This window comes from Telmatherina bonti, assembly GCF_933228915.1.
Source record: "Telmatherina bonti genome assembly, chromosome: 11".
Taxonomy (NCBI): domain Eukaryota; kingdom Metazoa; phylum Chordata; class Actinopteri; order Atheriniformes; family Telmatherinidae; genus Telmatherina; species Telmatherina bonti.
Genome location: NC_136629.1, coordinates 38,219,022 through 38,237,730, shown reverse-complemented (window position 1 = coordinate 38,237,730; position 18,709 = coordinate 38,219,022). Strand labels below are relative to the sequence as shown.

Genomic DNA, 18,709 nt, shown 5'->3' with positions numbered 1-18,709 from the left:
TATATATATATATATATATATATATATATATATATATATATATGTATACATATGTATAAATATATGTGTGTATGTATACATGTACATATATGTATATATAAATATGTATGTATATATGTGTATGTATGTATGTATATATATGTAAATATGTATTTATGTATATATGTGTGTATGTATGCATGTATACATTTCATATATATATATATATATATATATATATATATATTAATTAATTATTATTTAAACTTGTAATTTAATAACGCATCAAATATGAACAGACTGGAACCTACACGTTCAAAAATCTTTCTAATTATGATTGTATTTATTTCATTAGTTGATGATTTTGATAATATTGAAAATCTTACATACTCCACCTTTGAACGTAGCAGGATAGCAGATGTCTGGGGTCAACTTGGACACTCGGCCAAGGTCTTCATCTCCTGACTGACACTCGACATCTTTACTATCATTATAATAATAATTATTTATTTATTTTTCTCCAGGTTTGCTCTAGGAGATGCTCGCAGGCCACTGCACGAGACGGCCGCTCTGGTGGAGGACATAGTTCACACACAGCTCATTACTATGGTAAGACATGTAATTTGTCTGAGATCCTGGCGTTTAATACATGTTTATTGTTTATTGTAATATTTTTAACTGACATTTTCTGAAATGTTTATGCTAATTATGCCAAATGGTCTAACTGTGTTTTTTAGGAGCCGTTTATGTATAAATGTAGCTTTTTCTTCATCTACTTTATTAAATGATCAGTCTGTTGGATCGTTTGTCGTTAACAAACTAATTGCCGTCTAACTGATTCACGTGTCGAATGACACGAATGTTGTGTGTCTGAGCTGTGTGATCGTCACTATACCGATGCTTTGGATTGATTTATCAGCTGCATCAGGCCTGCGATGGTGCAGCGCTGCGGGGTTCAAGGGTCATATCAGCTGAAGACATCTTGTTTCTGATGAGGAAAGACAAGGTTCACACACACACACACACACACACACACACACTCCTAAATGAGACTGACTAAACAGCGTTACGTCTTTCTGTATCATTAATATAGAAGTGAATTATTGTCTCTGTCCCTCGTTCTTCGTCTCTCTTCAGAAGAAAATGGCACGATTGTTGAAATATCTCCAGTTTCGAGATTACAAATCCAAACTGCTCAAAACTTTGGAGGATGACGACCCTCAGCTGGAAGCAGGTAGAAACAAAGACACATTACAGAAACGTGCAACTTTTATACTCGATTTGAGGTTTTTCTGTTTGTAGACAGGTTGGCGGGTGGCGCTGCTGTTGCCGGTGGCAACCAGCGGAGGCAGCGATTGGCCCAGGACTTCCTGGTGTGGATGGATCAGACTGGTGAACTCCTGTCGTTAGCGGAGCGTCAGGAAGTAGACCCCATCAAGCAGGAGAGGATGGAGGTCAGAGGTTATGTGGCAGCTTCCAGTTGGACACTGTTTCATTGTTTCCTCTAAAAGAACGAGAACGTTGACGTTTGTGTCTTAAAATGCAGCGTCAGGACCGCCGGACGCAGAACATGGACCCGACTCAGTATGCAGAGTTCTGTGAGAGCCGACAGCTCAGCTTCGGTAAGAACATTAACAGCTGATTTCTGGCTGCTGCATCTGCAGACATTCTGCCTGTTTTAGCTTCATCAGGGACTAAAATCTCAGTTTAATAAGCAAAGCTTTCTGCACTTTGTGCATTTCCATGACCTGAACCAGTCCTTCCTGGCAGATGATGGATCTCCAGTTTTACCAGTTTATGATCAGTCCTAAAAAATACTTTTAACTGTTTTTATAGATCAGATGTCATTAAACTGATTATTGGAGTCCATTACCAGGTTAGTTGTTCATCCATCCGTCTGGAATTCAATGATTTTTAGTTTATTATAAATGAAAAACTTTCAGAATGAAAACCATAGACTGTAAATAAAAGATGGGCGGAGCCTCCGTGACATCACCCGTAGGTTTCTGAAGAGCTGAATTGAAGCTCGGTGGGCGGTTCCTACCATCACCATCTTGGCAGGGGCATGCGTGTCATCCCCCCCTGGGAAATACAAAGAGGTGGAGCTGAGAGGGGGTCTGTAAGCGTCATGGTAGATGATTGACATCTAGCGAATTCGAGCTTTCTGTAGCTAAGAGCTAACTGAGCTAACCTGGAGATAACAGGAGCTAACCAGCTAACGGAGGTAAGCGGGCTAAAGCTAAGTCACGTTGTTAACCGGATAAAAACTGCGGTTGTTCTACGTTCTTCTGACTTGAAGCGGGAGGTCGGGTACCTGTCAATCAAAAGGACACGCCCCTAAATATGCCGAACTTTGAGATTAAATAACTTTTAAACGGGCGAGTTAGAAAAAAATTCACTCCCCCCACAGTTGTCATGAAGGTAAACCTGACCTATTAAACCTAAAATGGATTTTTGTACCAGGCTGTAAACATGTTTATTCTGCTGTAAACATGTTTATTTCTGCTGTAAACATGTTTATTTCTGCTGTAAACATGTTTATTCCTGCTGTAAACATGTTTATTTCTGCTGTGAAGTTGGTCTTTTTAACATGGGAGTCTATGGGGATTTGCTCTGTTTTGCAGCCCCTAGTGGATGAAGGGGGAACTGCAGTTTTATGCACTTCTGCGTCGGCTTAATTTTTACTGTCCATCTTTCATATACGGTCTATGATGAAGACGTATTTATTTTCTGCTCTTATCCATTAATTTTCTGGTTATAAACCAGTCTGGAATGGTGGAAATAATCATTAAATTTTTTTTTTTTTTAATTATTATTATTACCTTATTAAGAATTAACCTCCAGCCGTATTTAACAGATCTGGTGAAAAAAAAATCACATTTATTTAAGGGATAAGAATGCTGACTGTGTGTGTGCGTGTGTGTTTCACCTCCTGCCTCTGCAGCTAAGAAAGCGTCTAAGTTTCGGGACTGGCTGGACTGCAGCAGTCTGGAGCTGAAACCCAACAATATCGCCATGGAGGTCCTCTCATACCTCGCCTATGAGACGGTTGCCCAGGTAACGCGTGACGACACGATGCTGCTTCGGTTTTGGTTGAAGTTAAACTCATCTCAGACACTAATCTGGATGTTTTTGTGTCTTTTGTGCAAATAATGAGAAATATAAAAAGCTTTTATTAGAATTTGTAGATTTTCTTTTATTTGCTGGCACAACTCTTCATCATCATCATCATCATGATGGATGCATACAAGCTGCATCGTGACTGAATTTAAGGTGTTTATCTCCTTCAGATTGTGGATTTGTCCCTGTTGGTGAAGCAGGAACAGAACGCCAACACCGATCCTGTCAGTCATGTGATCTCCGCCAGCTACATCCACTACAACACACACACCGAGGTACACACACACACACACACACACACACACACACACACACCTGTTATTTCTTCACTTTCACTTGTTTTTTGTCACTAAATCCAGACGTTACTTCAGTAGAAACATAAATGTCTGTTGCAGGTGAAGAAGGATCCAGATTCACCTGAGGCCACGCCCCCTTCCACTCCCAGCTCCTCCCTCTCTTCAAAGCCCCTCCTGCAGGGTAACGGCAGCGTGGACAGCCGGGCGAGGCAGAGGAAACGGAAAAAGGTGTGTGTACTCATGTTCTGCGTCTTCCGCTCCAGTGAAACCTGCAACAGTTTGAATTTCTCCCGTTTCATTTTTCCTTCGTAAACAAACGAAACGTCGTTGCAGGAGGTTTTATTCTCCACAACGTTCCCAGAAGCAACGCTGGAGTCAGACGTTTGTTTTGTTTCAGAGCTGCCCAGCTGCAGCGGAGCCTCCCAGTGCCGCCATCCAGCCCAGTCACATCAGAGAGGCTGTGAGAAGATACAACTACAGACACACAGTAAGCACACACACACACACACACATTTTAGAACTCTATTATTCCGCCTTTCATGCCTGATTTTACGCCATTTGTTGCACAAAATGCCGTTTTAGTAGAAATTCTTTGTTTGTCCGAGCAGAACTGATGATTTGATGAAGGGAAACTGAAAAAACTACGTGTTTCAGTAAAAAGTTTGTGGAAGGATTTGGACCAAGATGTCAAAGAATTAACATAAAAAACTGTTTAAAAGGATAATTAACGAAGTTTTATTAAATACATATTATGAATAATATGAAAACTAAATTACGTCCAATGTTGTGAGATATGATTAAAAATGAATTTTATAACTGGAAGTCGTGGGATGTTTGGTGCCTGATTAAGTTCAGTAGATTTTTCATTTTTGTAAAAATTCTTTGCTTTTGGTTTTTACTGATGTTTGGGTGAAAAGAGGCAGATAAGACTTTACCTCTCCTCCTCATTTCATTCAACTTCAAACCTGAAAATATGTTCAGATTTTAAAACAAGTTTTGATTTATTCAATGAAATTTAAAAAAAGGATTTTCTGACAGGATGGTGAAGAACTTTAAACTCTTCTGATGGAAAAGAAGTTACTGTAATAAAACCTCCCTCTCTCCTCTTCGGCAGAGCGCTTATCGGAGGAGTGGGATGTCTTTCCTCAGCTGCTGACGTCACATCGATGCCTCCAGCAGGCGCTACCTGGACATACCTACCTGTTCTCCTGGTTTAATAAAGACTGTTCTGCGCGCAGTTCTGACTAAAGCTGAGAGATTTAGAGAAATTATTCTTGAAAAGAATCTTTATTGGTCACTAATACAGAAACAAGGACTACTGAGCATGCTCAGAGGCGGCTTGTGACGTCATGGGGGTTTCTGGGGTTTGCAACAACAATCAGAAGACGGCACATTTCAACATGACGAGTCCGAGGATGGAAAAGAGAAAGCTGCGTTTCAGCTTCCGTTAGCTTGATGCTAAAGTCTTTCTGCTGGTTGTGTTCCTCAGTATTTCTGAGCGGCGTTGAACAGCGACTCCCTCTCCATCAGCAGCTCGCCGTATCGCTGCTGGAGCTCCCGCTCTCTCTCCATCTGCCGCTCCACGTCCTCCTGCAGCGCCTGAAACAACAGTCAGATCGGGGTTAAAACCATTTTTCACAGGAATAAAACATTTAAAGCGACTTTAACAAAACCAGAAGAGGAGGAGTCAAAGTGATTTGTTATTAAAACGGGAAAAGAACTGAACCAGTCCAGGATCTGAACTCCCATCACCTGACTCACCAGTAAAATATTTACATCAGGGGGGTTTTAGCACCTTTTCAGGTGATTAGCTGCATGTTTCCATGTGTTACACAGAAACAATCCTCAGTCTGAACCCGAAAAGGAAGGAGGCTTTAATGATCTATAAATGCAACGATGGATGCTTCATCTGGGGGAGAAATAACCAAACGTCCACTCGCTGGGTGTGTCAGCGCAGCAGCAGGTTAACCCCGTAGCATCATAACCAATCAGTTAAACGCAGCAGAGATGGAAGGAGCGTCTTACGGCTTGTCTCCTGGGAATGGCTGTGTCCTCCTGCTTCTTCAGCTGGTTGAAGGTTTGCAGCTCTGTGGCTGCCTGCTCCACCTGGTGGACAGGAGGAGCATGACATCAGCTTCACCTCCTCAACAACTTAACTTCTGTTTCACTCACTTTACTGTTATAAACATAAAGATTATTTACTTGTATGTTTCATAAACTGAATTTCTGTTCTTTAATCAGCATCGTTGGCTGGAGTGTAAAAACCTCAAACTGAAGGATTAAACCTTTGGTACCTGTTCCCAGAGCTCGTTGTGCTGCTTCAGCAGTCCCAGTGCTCTGGACTGGAAGCCTCCCAGCAGGATTTTCAGCTTCTTCTCCAGTTTAGCCGCCCTTCGAGCCTCCGCCGTCATGTGACCACGGTTCACCTGGAGAACACAGCGGCTGCAGAGCTCGGACCAGAACTTTCCCACGACTCAGACTGGAGCTGTTTTATTTGAGCTTTCTCACCTCTAACTTCTTTTCCAGACTTTCAATCCGGTCTTTCTTTGATGCCAAGTTAGCTCTGGTGTACCTGTTCTGTCCAGGTAGATACAACACCTGCGCGACACGAGAGGAGGCCACGTTGTTCACGTATCAGGCAGGTACGAGCCGCCAAACACGCCGATTCTAACTGGGTCTCACCTGTCCGTAGCATTCCTCCCACACCTGGCTGTAGGCCTCCATACTGAGGTCGCCGTGACCCATGCCTGCTTTCACCACCTCCATTTCCGCCGCCAGGATCGCCTTTGCCTGGTAAACGACGTGAGAAACAGCCGACTCAGCGACGTCCACCAGTCGTCCCAGTAAACACACTGAGACACAAATAAACATCCCAGCATGGTGGTGTGTGTGTGTGTGTGTGTGTGTGTTGCACTGTTAGGAACATTAAATTAGTTTAGTCCACTTTTCCCCAAAAGTATCCGAGTTATTAACTTAATTACTCTGTAATAGAAGTAACTATTTGTGTTCCTGTTAATATAAAATGTTAAGTCGACAAACTGGGATTTTTCCAGCTGAGATGAGTGGAACAGACAGTACACAACCTGTTAACGTTCATCCTGCACGTCATCAGATAAAACATGTGAAGTTAAACCCTCCCAGCCTGGAAGACGTTGAACACGTTTCATCTCATTCAGTCTGAAGAGTCTTAACGTCTGTCTCTTCCGTGTGTGTCTCTGATTGGCTACCATGTAACGTGACTCTGCCGTAGCCAATCACAGCAGCCTATCTCTTTGTCAACCCGCCCGTTCTCCCCGCTAGCGGTCTGCGTGGCGTTCAGAGGAACGGTGAGTAAACACCCAACCGGTGTGTTACCTGCTCCATGTCCTCTGTGCTGACCGGCTTGTAGGAGTGCGTGTCCAGGTACGCTATGTGCGAGGCGTTGTTGGACGTGGAGGCGGGGCCTCTGGTCTTCCCGCGCTGCAGCGGACTCGCTGCATTCGCTGCCGGGTGGTGCAGGCAGTCGAAATGCAGCATGGTGATCATCTCCTGCTTGATGAGCTCCTCGGCCGTCTGCAGGTCGGAGAGCGGCTCCATGGAGGCGGGACGGAGGACCGACTCGTTCACCTGCAGACAGAAATGCTTCCGGTTACGGAGATTCAGGTCGGACTCGGCTGCAGGCGGATCTGCTCCGTCCTGCTCTACGTTTCCGGTGATGAGCGATGAGACGGAACCTCAGAAGGTCTCGGCAGACTCCGCTGAACAGGAGTGTGTCGCAGTTTCAGCTCCTTCTCTCGCTCTGCCTCCCGCTGAGCCTGAGAAAACACCAACATTCAGTCGTCAGGAAAACCTCTGCAAGCGAACAAACCCAGGTTCATCTCAGAAAACATCTCTGAGGAGAAGAAAGTCACGCTGTGTGTTTAGAAACCTGTTTTCTGGCCTCTATGTCAGCTGAATCCTCGATAAATCCTGCTTCGGTCTCCGTCTCTTCAAGTTCTTTCTCGGCGTTTTCAGGAAGAACGATCTCAAAGTCGTTCTTGGGGACAGGAAGTGACATCAGACCCTGTCGCAGCTGCTGCAGACTTTCCTTTTGCTGTGATGAGAAGAATTTCAGACGTGAACACTCAGAATGTCTCGACGCTTCGCATGAGAACAGTTCTAACGGAACCAGACGTGTGGCTGTTGTACCAGATGTTTGGCGTATGTGGGGTCAGCCAGCTGCTCCTCTGTGTTGATGTTCAGTTTGTCCCTCAGCGGCGTGCGGCCGGGGGTCAGACCTGGCGTAGTCGGCCCACGCGGCGTCATGGCAGCTCCAGCTTGAGGCGTCATGCCATCAGAAGTCTGACCCGGCCCCGGAGTTCTGTTGGAGATGAGGAACAGTAAGCAGATCCAGGTGAGTTATCTGAATGAGACACGGAACCTCTTTGTCGCCTTAAAACCATGAAATGATTTGAGTTTCACGTCACAGCAGAAGAAGAAACCTCTGAGGTCACCGCTGCAGGAAGATAGGGATGAAGAAACCTCGGTTGAGGTGAAAACATCAGAAGTTAAATATGCTGCTGGACGACGACTCAGCATGATGGAATCATTTAATCAGCAGAAGTTATTTTAACGTTCATCCTTCCACGCCGAGTCTCACAGTTCAGCAGAAGGTCTGGACGCCAACAAGCTGATGCTACATCAGTTTCCGCTACATGTGGCGCTCCGCCACGGTGAAATAAAACCCAGAAGGCAAAATAAAAACCAGAAAGGCAAAATCCATCCATCCATCCATCTATCTTCTGCCGCTTATCCGGGGTCGGGTCGCGGAGGCAACAGCCTAAGCAGGGAAGCCCAGACTTCCCTCTCCCCAGCCACATTTGCCAACTCTGCGGGGGGATCCCGAGGCGTTCCCAGGCCAGCTGAGAGATGTAATCCCTCCAGCGTGTCCTGGGTCTTCCTCGGGGTCTCCTCCCAGAGGGACGTGCCTGGAACACCTCACCAGGGAGGTCCAGGAGGCATCCTGACCAGATGCCCGAGCCACCTCAACTGGTTCCTCTCGATGCGGAGGAGCAGCGGCTCTACTCTGATCTCCTCCCAGATGACCGAGCTCCTCACCCTATCTCTAAGGGAGAGCCCGGCCACCCTGCAGAGGAAACCCATTTCAGCCGCCTGTATACGAGATCTCGTTCTTTCGGTCACGACCCACAGCTCATGACCATAGGTGAGGGTAGGAACGTAGATCGACTGGTAAATCGAGAGCTTCGCCTTCTGGCTCAGCTCCTTCTTCACCACGACAGACCGGCGCAGAATCCGCATTACTGCAGACGCCGCACCGATCCGTCTGTCGATCTCGCGCTCCATCCTTCTCTCACTCGTGAACAAGACCCCGAGATATTTAAACTCCTCCACTTTAGGCAGGACCTGACTCCCGACCTGGAGAGGGCAATCCACCCTATTCCGGCTGAGGACCATGGTCTCAGATTTGGAGGTGCTGATTCTCATCCCAGCCGCTTCACACTCGGCCGCGAATCGCTCAAGCGAGAGCTGGAGATCACGACCAGATGAAGCCAACAGGACCACGTCATCCGCAAAAAGCAGGGACCCAATCCTGAGGCCACCAAGTCGGATCCCCTCAACACCTCGGCTGCGCCTAGAAATTCTGTCCATATAAGTTATGAACAGAATCGGTGATAAAGGGCAGCCTTGGTGGAATCCAACCCTCACCGGAAACGAATCCGACTTACTACCGGCAATGCGAACCAAGCTCTGACACCTGTCGTACAGGGACTGGACAGCCCTTACAAGGGGGTCCGGTACCCCATACTCCTGGAGTACCCCCCACAGGAGCCCCCGGGGGACACGGTCGAATGCCTTCTCCAGGTCCACAAAGCACATGTAGACTGGTTGGGCAAACTCCCATGCCCCCTCCAGGACCCCAAAGAGGGTATAGAGCTGGTCCACTGTTCCGCGACCAGGACGAAAACCACACTGCTCCTCCTCAAGACGTGTTGGTAGGATTGAGGAGGTCTTCGAAGTATTCCCTCCACCGACCCACAACGTCCCGAGTTGAGGTCAGCAGCTCCCCACCTCCACTGTACATAGTATTGATGGAGCACTGCTTCCCCCTCCTGAGCCGCCGGATGGTGGACCAGAATCTCCTCGAAGCCGTCCGGAAGTCTTTCTCCATGGCCTCGCCGAACTCCTCCCATGCCCGAATTTTTGCCTCGGCAACAGCCGAAGCCGCATGCCGCTTAGCCCGCTGGTACCCATCAGCTGCCTCCAGAGTCCCACAGGCCAAGAAGGCCCGATAGGACTCCTTCTTCAGCTTGACGGCATCCCTCACTGCTGGTGTCCACCAACGAGTCCTGGGATTACCGCCACGACAGGCACCAACGACCTTACAGCCACAGCTCCGGCTGGCCGCCTCAGCAATAGAGGCACGGAACACAGCCCATTCGGACTCAATGTCCCCCGCCTCACCCGGGACGTGGTTGAAGCTCTGCTGAAGGTGGGAGTTGAAGCTCGCTTTGACAGGGGACTCAGCCAGACGTTCCCAGCAGACCCTCACAACACGTTTGGGCCTGCCAGCTCTGACCGGCTTCCTCCCCCACCACCTGAGCCAACTCACCACCAGGTGGTGATCAGTTGACAGCTCCGCCCCCCTCTTTACCCGAGTGTCCAAGGCATGTGGCCGCAGGTCCGACGATACGACTACAAAATCGATCATCGAACTGCGGCCCAGGGAATCCTGATGCCAGGTGTACATATGGACACTCTTATGCTGGAACATGGTGTTCGTTATGGACAATCCATGACGAGCACAGAAGTCCAATAACAAAACACCATTTGGGTTCAGAGGGGGGGGACCATGCCTCCCAATCACTCCCCTCCAGGTCTCACTGTCATTGCCCACGTGAGCATTGAAGTCCCCCAGCAGAACAATGGAGTCCCCAGAAGGAGCCCCCTTCAGCACTCCCTCCAAGGACTCCAGAAAGGGTGGGTACTCTGAACTGCTGTTCGGTGCATAAGCACAGACAACAGTCAGGACCCGTCCCCCCACCCGGAGGCGGAGGGAAACTACCCTTTCATCCACCGGGGTAAACCCCAACGTGCAGGCACCAAGCTGGGGGCTGATGAGAATGCCCACACCTGCTCGGCGCCTCTCACCATGAGCAACTCCAGAGTGGAAGAAGATCCAGCCCCTCTCGAGGGTTGTGGTTCCAGAGCCCAAGCCATGCGTCGAGGTGAGTCCAACTATATCTAGCTGGAACCGCTCAACCTCGCGCACAAGCTCAGGCTCCTTCCCCACCAGAGAGGTGACGTTCCACGTCCCTAGAGCCAGCTTCTGCAGCCGGGGATCGGACCGCCAGGGTCCCCGCCCCTTGCTGCCGCCCAGCTCACATTGCACCCGACCCCTACGGCTCCTCCCGCAGATGGTGAGCCCACGGGAGGTGGGGCCCATGTAACCCTTTCGGGCTGAGCCCGACCGGGCCCCATGGGCGAAGGCCCGGCCACCAGACGCTCGCTCTCGTACCCCGCCTCCAGGCCTGGCTCCAGAGGGGGGTCCCGGTAACCCGCGTCCGGGCAAGGGAACATTCATGCCCAGGTTAGTCGTCATCATAGGGGTCTATGAGCTGTGCTTGGTCTGGTCCCTCCCCTAGACACCTGTTTGCCATGGGTGACCCTACCAGGGGCATAAAGCCCCCATCAACATAGCTGCTAGGATCTTCGGGACGCACAAACCCCTCCACCACGATAAGGTGATGGCTCAGGGAGAGGGAAAGGCAAAATAAAAACCAGAAAGACAAAATAAAAACCCGCCACATCTTGTATGAATGGATCCATAGAAAACATGGCGTCTATGTTTCCAGACCATAACAACGTATTTGCTCTGCAGACCTCCACTTCCGGTCGGGTTCTGCTGCGGCCGTTTCGGTGGAAATAAACCAACCAGCTTGTTTCATATTTAACGTGAATCCGTGGCGTTGTGCGTGATGAAAGAAACATGGATGAAACAGATGCTGGGAATGGTTGGGATATGTTTTCCGAGCCGTCTTTAAACGCACCGTGAGCCGAGACACCAGCAGGAGGCGTGAGCTGCAGGATGTGTGTCTGAATCACGTTCAGGAAACCAGACGGAAACAGGAAAAACCTTTCCCTCCAAAACAAACGCTGGAAGCCGAGTAAACAAACGCTGGAAGCCGAGTAAACAAACGCTGGAAGCCGAGTAAACAAACGCTGGAAGCCGAGTAAACAAACGGTGAAATCTGAGTAAACAAACGCTGGAAGCCGAGTAAACAAACGGTAAAATCTGAGTAAACAAACGCTGGAAGCCGAGTAAACAAACGGTGAAATCTGAGTAAACAAACGCTGGAAGCCGAGTAAACAAATGCTGGAAGCCGAGTAAACAAACGGTGAAATCTGAGTAAACAAACGCTGGAAGCCGAGTAAACAAACGGTGAAATCTGAGTAACGCCGCTGCATGCAGGTAATGGAGCTACAAAGCCCCCCAGCAGCGCGTTAAGGAGGGGAGGACACGCTGACAACGTGGACCAAATCACCACAACACCTGCTGATGTTCCGACTACAGTTTGTCTGCAGGGAAAAAAAATATTGATTGTTTCTCATAAACAAAATATTGTTTGTTTGAATAAAAGAAACATTTTACAGCATGAAGCAACATCAGAGAAAAAACTCTGATGGATGGAAAATAATAGAATTAATAATCGAGTGGAAGCACCAAAGTCAGGTTATAGATGTGTCCCTGCTCCAACACACATTAAATGGATCACAGTCTCTGTGCCTATGAAGTTCTGCACAGAGACTGATCCATTTGAGTCAGGTGCGTTGGAGCAGGGATACACTGATGGACACTCCTGGTCCTGGTAAATAAAGCAGGACGTTGGGTGTTCTGAGGAATCTGGCTGCCGTTCCAGGTCTGAATGAACTGAAAACAACAAGTTCTTCCGCTACAACATCCTTTATCAGCTTCAGGTGAGGACAACAGAAACACGAGCAAACGGCCGCATGAAGAAGCAGTTTGATGAAGTCTGACATGAAAACCCAGTTTGCACCTAAAGACACCAGAAAAATAAGCTGGAAACAGCTGGAGCCTGAAGTAAGAGTGTGTGTGTGAGATGGAAGCTGCTGCTAATGAAACACTGGAAGTAAGAGTGTGTGTGTGTGAGATGGAAGCTGCTGTTAATGAAACACTGGAAGTAAGAGTGTGTGTGTGTGAGATGGAAGCTGCTGTTAATGAAACACTGGAAGTAAGAGTGTGTGTGAGATGGAAGCTGCTGCTAATGAAACACTGGAAGTAAGAGTGTGTGTGAGATGGAAGCTGCTGCTACTGAAACACTGGAAGTAAGAGTGTGTGTGTGTGAGATGGAAGCTGCTGTTAATGAAACACTGGAAGTAAGAGTGTGTGTGTGTGAGATGGAAGCTGCTGCTAATGAAACACTGGAAGTAAGAGTGTGTGTGTGAGATGGAAGCTGCTGCTACTGAAACACTGGAAGTAAGAGTGTGTGTGTGAGATGGAAGCTGCTGCTACTGAAACACTGGAAGTAAGAGTGTGTGTGTGAGATGGAAGCTGCTGCTACTGACTGGAAGTAAGAGTGTGTGTGTGAGATGGAAGCTGCTGCTACTGAAACACTGGAAGTAAGAGTGTGTGTGTGTGAGATGGAAGCTGCTGCTACTGACTGGAAGTAAGAGTGTGTGTGTGTGAGATGGAAGCTGCTGCTACTGACTGGAAGTAAGAGTGTGTGTGAGATGGAAGCTGCTGCTACTGAAACACTGGAAGTAAGAGTGTGTGTGTGTGTGTGTGTGTGTGTGTGTGTGAGATGGAAGCTGCTGCTACTGACTGGAAGTAAGAGTGTGTGTGTGTGAGATGAAAGCTGCTGCTACTGACTGGAAGTAAGAGTGTGTGTGTGTGTGTGTGTGTGTGTGTGTGTGTGTGTGTGTGTGTGTGTGTGTGTGTGAGATGGAAGCTGCTGCTACTGACTGGAAGTAAGAGTGTGTGTGTGTGTGTGTGTGTGAGATGGAAGCTGCTGCTACTGACTGGAAGTAAGAGTGTGTGTGTGTGTGTGTGAGATGGAAGCTGCTGCTACTGACTGGAAGTAAGAGTGTGTGTGTGTGTGTGTGTGTGTGTGTTAGATGGAAGCTGCTGCTACTGACTGGAAGTAAGAGTGTGTGTGTGTGTGTGTGTGTGTGTGTGTGTGTGTGTGTGGAGATGGAAGCTGCTGCTACCTGAACGGCGTGCTGAGAACGGTGTTGGGCGTCTGAACAAGCTGCCGCTGAGGCGTCACGCCGCTGAAGTCGCTCTCATGCAGCGGCGTGTTCAGGCCTCCCTTCAGAGGGGTGTCGATGTTGGTCAGAGCCATCAGGTTCTGGGCTTCCTGTTCGCGCGCGCGCACACACACACACACACAAAAATGAGCATTTCTGCACTTTAAACCGGAAGAGAGTTTAAAATGATGAAGATTTGAAGGAATAAAGACTAGAAATTAAATAAATAGATAAATTTCTTCCATGTTACACAGATTCGGCGTGCTGACGGGAATAAATAACTCCAGTTAAATTAACATAAAAACAGAAGATTTCCATCTTGACTTTTTGAAATCATGCAGTCAATCATGCAGATATATAACTCTTATCAAAAACCTTTATTAACAAAACTAATCGCATGAAGCCAGTCGTGTGTGTGTGTGTGTGTGTGTGTGTGTGTGTGCTGACCTGCAGTATCCGGTCCTGTGCAGCGGGGGTGCGTGGTGTCCGTAGTCCCGTTGCCATGTTGTTGGTGATGCTGTACTCTGACAGCAGGGTGGAGGAGGCGGAGTTCGCACTTTCGCTCTCCTCGGCGGTTTGCCGGGCGACCTCGCTGGCCACGCCCAGCTTGACCACCTCCTCTAACTCTGCGTCGCTGATCTGCACGAACACACAAGCTCAGCAGTCAGCTCATAAACTGTAAACACATTAGAAGTGTCTGGAAGGTGTCAGACTGAACCGACTCCAGCGGCTCCAGGTGAACACACACGGTACCTGTGGTGCAGGTAACACCAGCTTGGAGCGTTTCTTGGTGAACTCAGCCACTCCGCTGGTCTGCAAGATGGCCGATGGAAGGTCGCTCTCTTTCTTCTTCTTCATCTTCTGTTTATCCTTCTTCCTGTCGCGCTCCTCGCGCTCACTAAGAACAAACACGGTTTATCAACGAGAAGCAAGAACTCATCCTGTGTGAGAACATTTCCTTTGTTTTGATTTTCAACATTAGTTATAAGTAGGTCATGTGACCACGTCGCATGCACATAAACATGTTTACAGATATGACCAGAGTGTGTTCAGCTGTTCCTACAGACAGTATTTTACTAAACGTTTTGGTTGTAAGTGTGTACCGTAGTGTGTATTGTTACTGACTTGCGCAGCTCGCCGTCTAAGTGCTGCTGTCTGAGTCGTTTGAAGTTCGGCTCCAGGGCGTCGTACTGCTCCATGCTGGTGTCATAAAAACCCTGAAAATAAACAACAACAGCAGTTCTTCCTGTAAGAAGTCCAGTTTCAGCTCCTTCCTGCTGAAAGATCAACAGTAAAGGTTTTCAGATGGTTACCGGCGCGGGTTTCTTCTCGAAGGGGATTTCAGCGTTGTAGTCCACTCCTCTCTTCTTCTTCCTCTTCTTCTGAACATTAATTCCTGCAGCGCGCAGCTCTCTGCGTTTCTGCAGAGCAGCCAAACGCCTGCAACATAAAACAAGTGCATCAACTCGGTTATTAAGCATAAATTGCAGCTTTAATGTCCTGTCTCTGAGACGCAAGCGTGGTGGAGTCTGTGGCAGAGAGTGAATCAGGAAATGAGTTTGACCTGGCTTCCTCCAGCTGCTTCTCTCTCGCCTTCCTCTTGGCTTTCTTGCCCTGAGTGTTGGCCAAGCGAGCTCTGGCTTCGGACAACATCTCCAGCTCATCTACGGACCAACATGCAGACAACACACAGTTATTTCTGTTGTTGTTTGAACGACCATCTGAGACTATTTCCTTCATCGCTGTGTGTGACAGTATTTGTGGCGTTACCACACCTTCATCCATGTCCACCGGATCAGGTCTGGCAGGCTTCGTCTCAGGATTCGGGTCGATTTCTCCTGGTTTTAACTTCCTGGGGTCGTCTCCCACCTCTTCCTCGTTGTCCCTCTGTGCTGCTTTGTCTCTAAACAAACACAAATCACCATCAACAACGATCCTGAGGTCAGGAGCGTCTGCTTTAGTTGACGTAAAGATGAAATAACGAAGACTTTGCGGTGTTGATGCACGACGCGGAGTCGCGCAGCCGATGTATCGGAGTCGTTTCATCCGCTTTAACTTCCTCCCACACAGTAAACATTTTATAACTAATGTTGACCTCACTGTGCTTTTTATGCTGAAGTGTCATTGTCATTCGCCTGTTGATGGCCTGAACCAGTTGGTTAATGGGTTGCCATGGTAACGCCAGTAACGGAGTGATATAACAGTGATTTAACTTGCCCAACTATGTGTGCTTTTAGACATGACTCATCTCTCGCTGAGCATCTTTCAGTTACAGATGGGCCTAAAATCTTACAGCAGGTATTCGTAGTGCTCCAAACACTGAGCAGCAGTACGTCCGATGATGGGAGCAATGGTCCTCCACTGAGTGGGCATCAGCTTGGCCAAGTGGAGCAGCTTCTCCTCTTCTTCTCTGGACCATTCTGTTTTCTTAATGCTGGGATCCAACCATTCATACCTGCACATAAACAAGGTGAACATCAATCATTCTTCCTTAAACAGACTTCTGCTGAAGAACTGGCAGCGTGTGACAGAAATATGAAAGCAAACTGAGCTACAATGGTTCGCAGGCACTGCATGAGCTGAAAGGATCTCTTTGGTCGGGTCAGAACTCACCATCTGGCTTTACATTGTTTGGCAGACTTGCGATGCAGCAGGGATGCGATACGAGACCACTGGTTTTTCCCATATTTCATCACAGCTGCCTTGAGGATCTCATCCTGAATAAATGAACAGGAAGTCACAATTACACTAAAATGTGTCACCACAAAACATTTCCAGCCTGAAAATAAGACGTCGCTGTCTAAACATGATCCACGCTCCAGTTTTTCCTCACTATAAGCTCAGCTACAAAATGTTGATTTAAAATATGAATAATTGTGGATTCCTGGTTCCAGGTTTGTTTCTCAAGTATAAGCATTTATTTAGTTTGTTCCACTAAAGACTGGATTAGAAGGTTTTTAAGTGTCACCCAGCTGTAAACAGCACTTATATCAGCCCAAAGCCAGGAATCCTTGTTTGGTCCTCATTTAATTTCCTGCAATCATCTTCCTCTTAGTTTCATTCATCCTTTGTCTTCTAGTCAGATCTTTCTTTTAAACTTCTTTACATCTCACAATAAACATAAATCTTACATGTATTTTGAAAGATAATTAACAATCAGTCATTATTGTAAATCTTTTCATGAATGTTAAAATGGGAAGACTAATGATGTGACAACAACAATAAAACAAAGGCTGGGAAATCAACTGCAGTGAGTTAGTAGTTCTATTATTATTGTTGATATAAATGTTGCTATTTTTTTTTTATCATCATTATTGGTATTATGACTGCATTGCTCCATCACTGTAACTGCTTATTGTATTTATATAGATTATGACATATAAAGGATATTATTATTATTATTATTATACAGGTATTACTCATATACTTGTTTGCTACTGTTGTATTGCTATGGTTAATATTGTTATTGATATTGTATTGCTTCTCACTGGGGTGGGATTACATATAAGCATATGCTTCTACCCACTCATTTTGAACGTTTTGTCATCTTTTATTTCTCGGTTTTTAGATTTCTTTATGTTACAAAAAAACCTTTTTCAATCAATCAATCAAATCAACTGTGTCATTACTTTTGTAAGATATAATTTATTCTGTTAAAAGTGGACTGACTTTCAGATGAAGTTGTTTATTTTACTGCAGCTGTAAATGATTTAATCACATCACTGCTAACTTGCAGGACTGAACCAGCCTGACTGGATTGGCTTAAAATCTTTTCTATAAACAAATGTCTGAAGTGATACAGGTTGCCTTATTCTTTCACATGTTTTTGAGAGCCCAATGGTTTGTTTTAGATTGATTCTGTTGTCATGTTTCTCTAGTGAGGGATGAGAACAGCTGAGCAAAGTCCTGCAGCTGCAGCAACCTTTGCTAATGAGGCTGCCTCGTTAAAAGTTACACGTTCAGTATGAAATACACAGCACTACCTGAACTTTTAAACTTATATAGCTATAAATAAACAAACTAAACCTGTTATACGAGCTGAATTCTACTTGAGCAGCTAGCTCCATGCTAACTTATTTCAATGGCTTTCTGCTAAGTGTTAGCATGATGCTAACCCAGCTAGCCATGTAAACACGTACCTCAGTGTTGCGCCACACGCCTCCTTTTATCATAATTCTCGGCATCTTGACGGCTTGTTCGTGTCTCTCCTTTTATTAAGTTGTATTAAACTGTTCTCAGGCAGTTGTTGGCCTGGATAGCAACAACTTTGTACAGTTTTTATAAGATCTAATTCACACGCGCTGATACGGAGAAACCAACATACGCGACCACACCGGAACTGATGTCACAAGATCGCAACGGATGGACTGAAATGCATTATGGGTATTATTGTTGAGCGTTATGGTAAGGTTTGTTACCATGCCAATTCGTTTCTCTGTTCACGGACATTGATTTGAAGGGGCATCTAGTTTCGGCCGTGTTAAAATAAACAACATAATTTTAACTTTATAATTTTTATTTTATTTTTTTTTTTTAAAAAGGGCTGCTTAAAAGTTGAAAATATGAGATTATGGTACAATATAGAGTTTTAATATAAAAACTGTTTGTCTTTTATATAATTTAGATGCAAATTGGATAACAATGCTCAGCCAGCTTTTGTAATATTTCATCATGTGCTTTATTTCCAAGTTGTGTTGTTACAATAAATTGAACTCATAAATATTTGCAATAGTGCACTAAAGTTATGTGGAGTATTTTGCCATCCGTGTTGTGAATAAATATCCAGATGCCTGGTGTGATGATATTTTTATTTCAATTCAATATCTCAGGTACATATTTACTGATTTCACACAAATGATACCAGGCTACACGTATGTTCCTCACACGTTAGCACAACACGGAGAACACTTACATCAACATGACAGCAGACATGCACAAACACGGTAGCAGCAGGAGTTGGCTCTGTCCGCCAACGAGCTGCTCCACCGTTGGCCTGAACACAAAGAACCAACGGGTCACAATGGGTGGTTTAACTGGCTCTGATGGGTGTTGGGGGCGAGCAGAGGACG

At 46.4% G+C, this 18,709-nt stretch overlaps 2 protein-coding genes across 3 annotated transcripts in view; one reads left to right on the top strand and one right to left on the bottom strand.

Moving 5' to 3' along the window:
- The window catches only part of supt3h (SPT3 homolog, SAGA and STAGA complex component), a 7,468-nt gene extending 2,862 nt beyond the window's left edge, over nt 1-4,606 (top strand). For both annotated transcript variants that reach the window (XM_079249362.1, XM_079249363.1), the window contains 10 exons: nt 504-588; nt 899-985; nt 1,117-1,213; nt 1,282-1,433; nt 1,526-1,601; nt 2,924-3,036; nt 3,270-3,374; nt 3,495-3,623; nt 3,793-3,882; nt 4,510-4,606. In XM_079249362.1, coding sequence (XP_079105488.1) covers nt 504-588; nt 899-985; nt 1,117-1,213; nt 1,282-1,433; nt 1,526-1,601; nt 2,924-3,036; nt 3,270-3,374; nt 3,495-3,623; nt 3,793-3,882; nt 4,510-4,551 — 976 coding nt within the window. In that variant the 3' untranslated portion in view covers nt 4,552-4,606. The remainder of the gene's footprint in view (nt 1-503; nt 589-898; nt 986-1,116; nt 1,214-1,281; nt 1,434-1,525; nt 1,602-2,923; nt 3,037-3,269; nt 3,375-3,494; nt 3,624-3,792; nt 3,883-4,509) is intronic.
- A 63-nt stretch (nt 4,607-4,669) lies between these two features.
- Nucleotides 4,670-17,983, bottom strand: cdc5l (CDC5 cell division cycle 5-like (S. pombe)). The gene is made up of 19 exons (XM_079249339.1): nt 17,780-17,983; nt 16,254-16,357; nt 15,934-16,095; nt 15,416-15,543; nt 15,205-15,304; nt 14,954-15,080; nt 14,766-14,857; nt 14,394-14,538; nt 14,088-14,279; nt 13,602-13,750; nt 7,563-7,734; nt 7,303-7,467; nt 7,109-7,189; nt 6,750-7,001; nt 6,078-6,185; nt 5,904-5,993; nt 5,690-5,821; nt 5,421-5,501; nt 4,670-4,994 (listed from the first exon to the last, which is right to left on the bottom strand). Exons 1-19 carry the CDS (start codon nt 17,822-17,824, stop codon nt 4,881-4,883), a joined length of 2,439 nt encoding a protein of 812 aa, XP_079105465.1. The 5' UTR covers nt 17,825-17,983; the 3' UTR covers nt 4,670-4,880.
- Between the last annotated feature and the right edge of the window lie 726 nt (nt 17,984-18,709).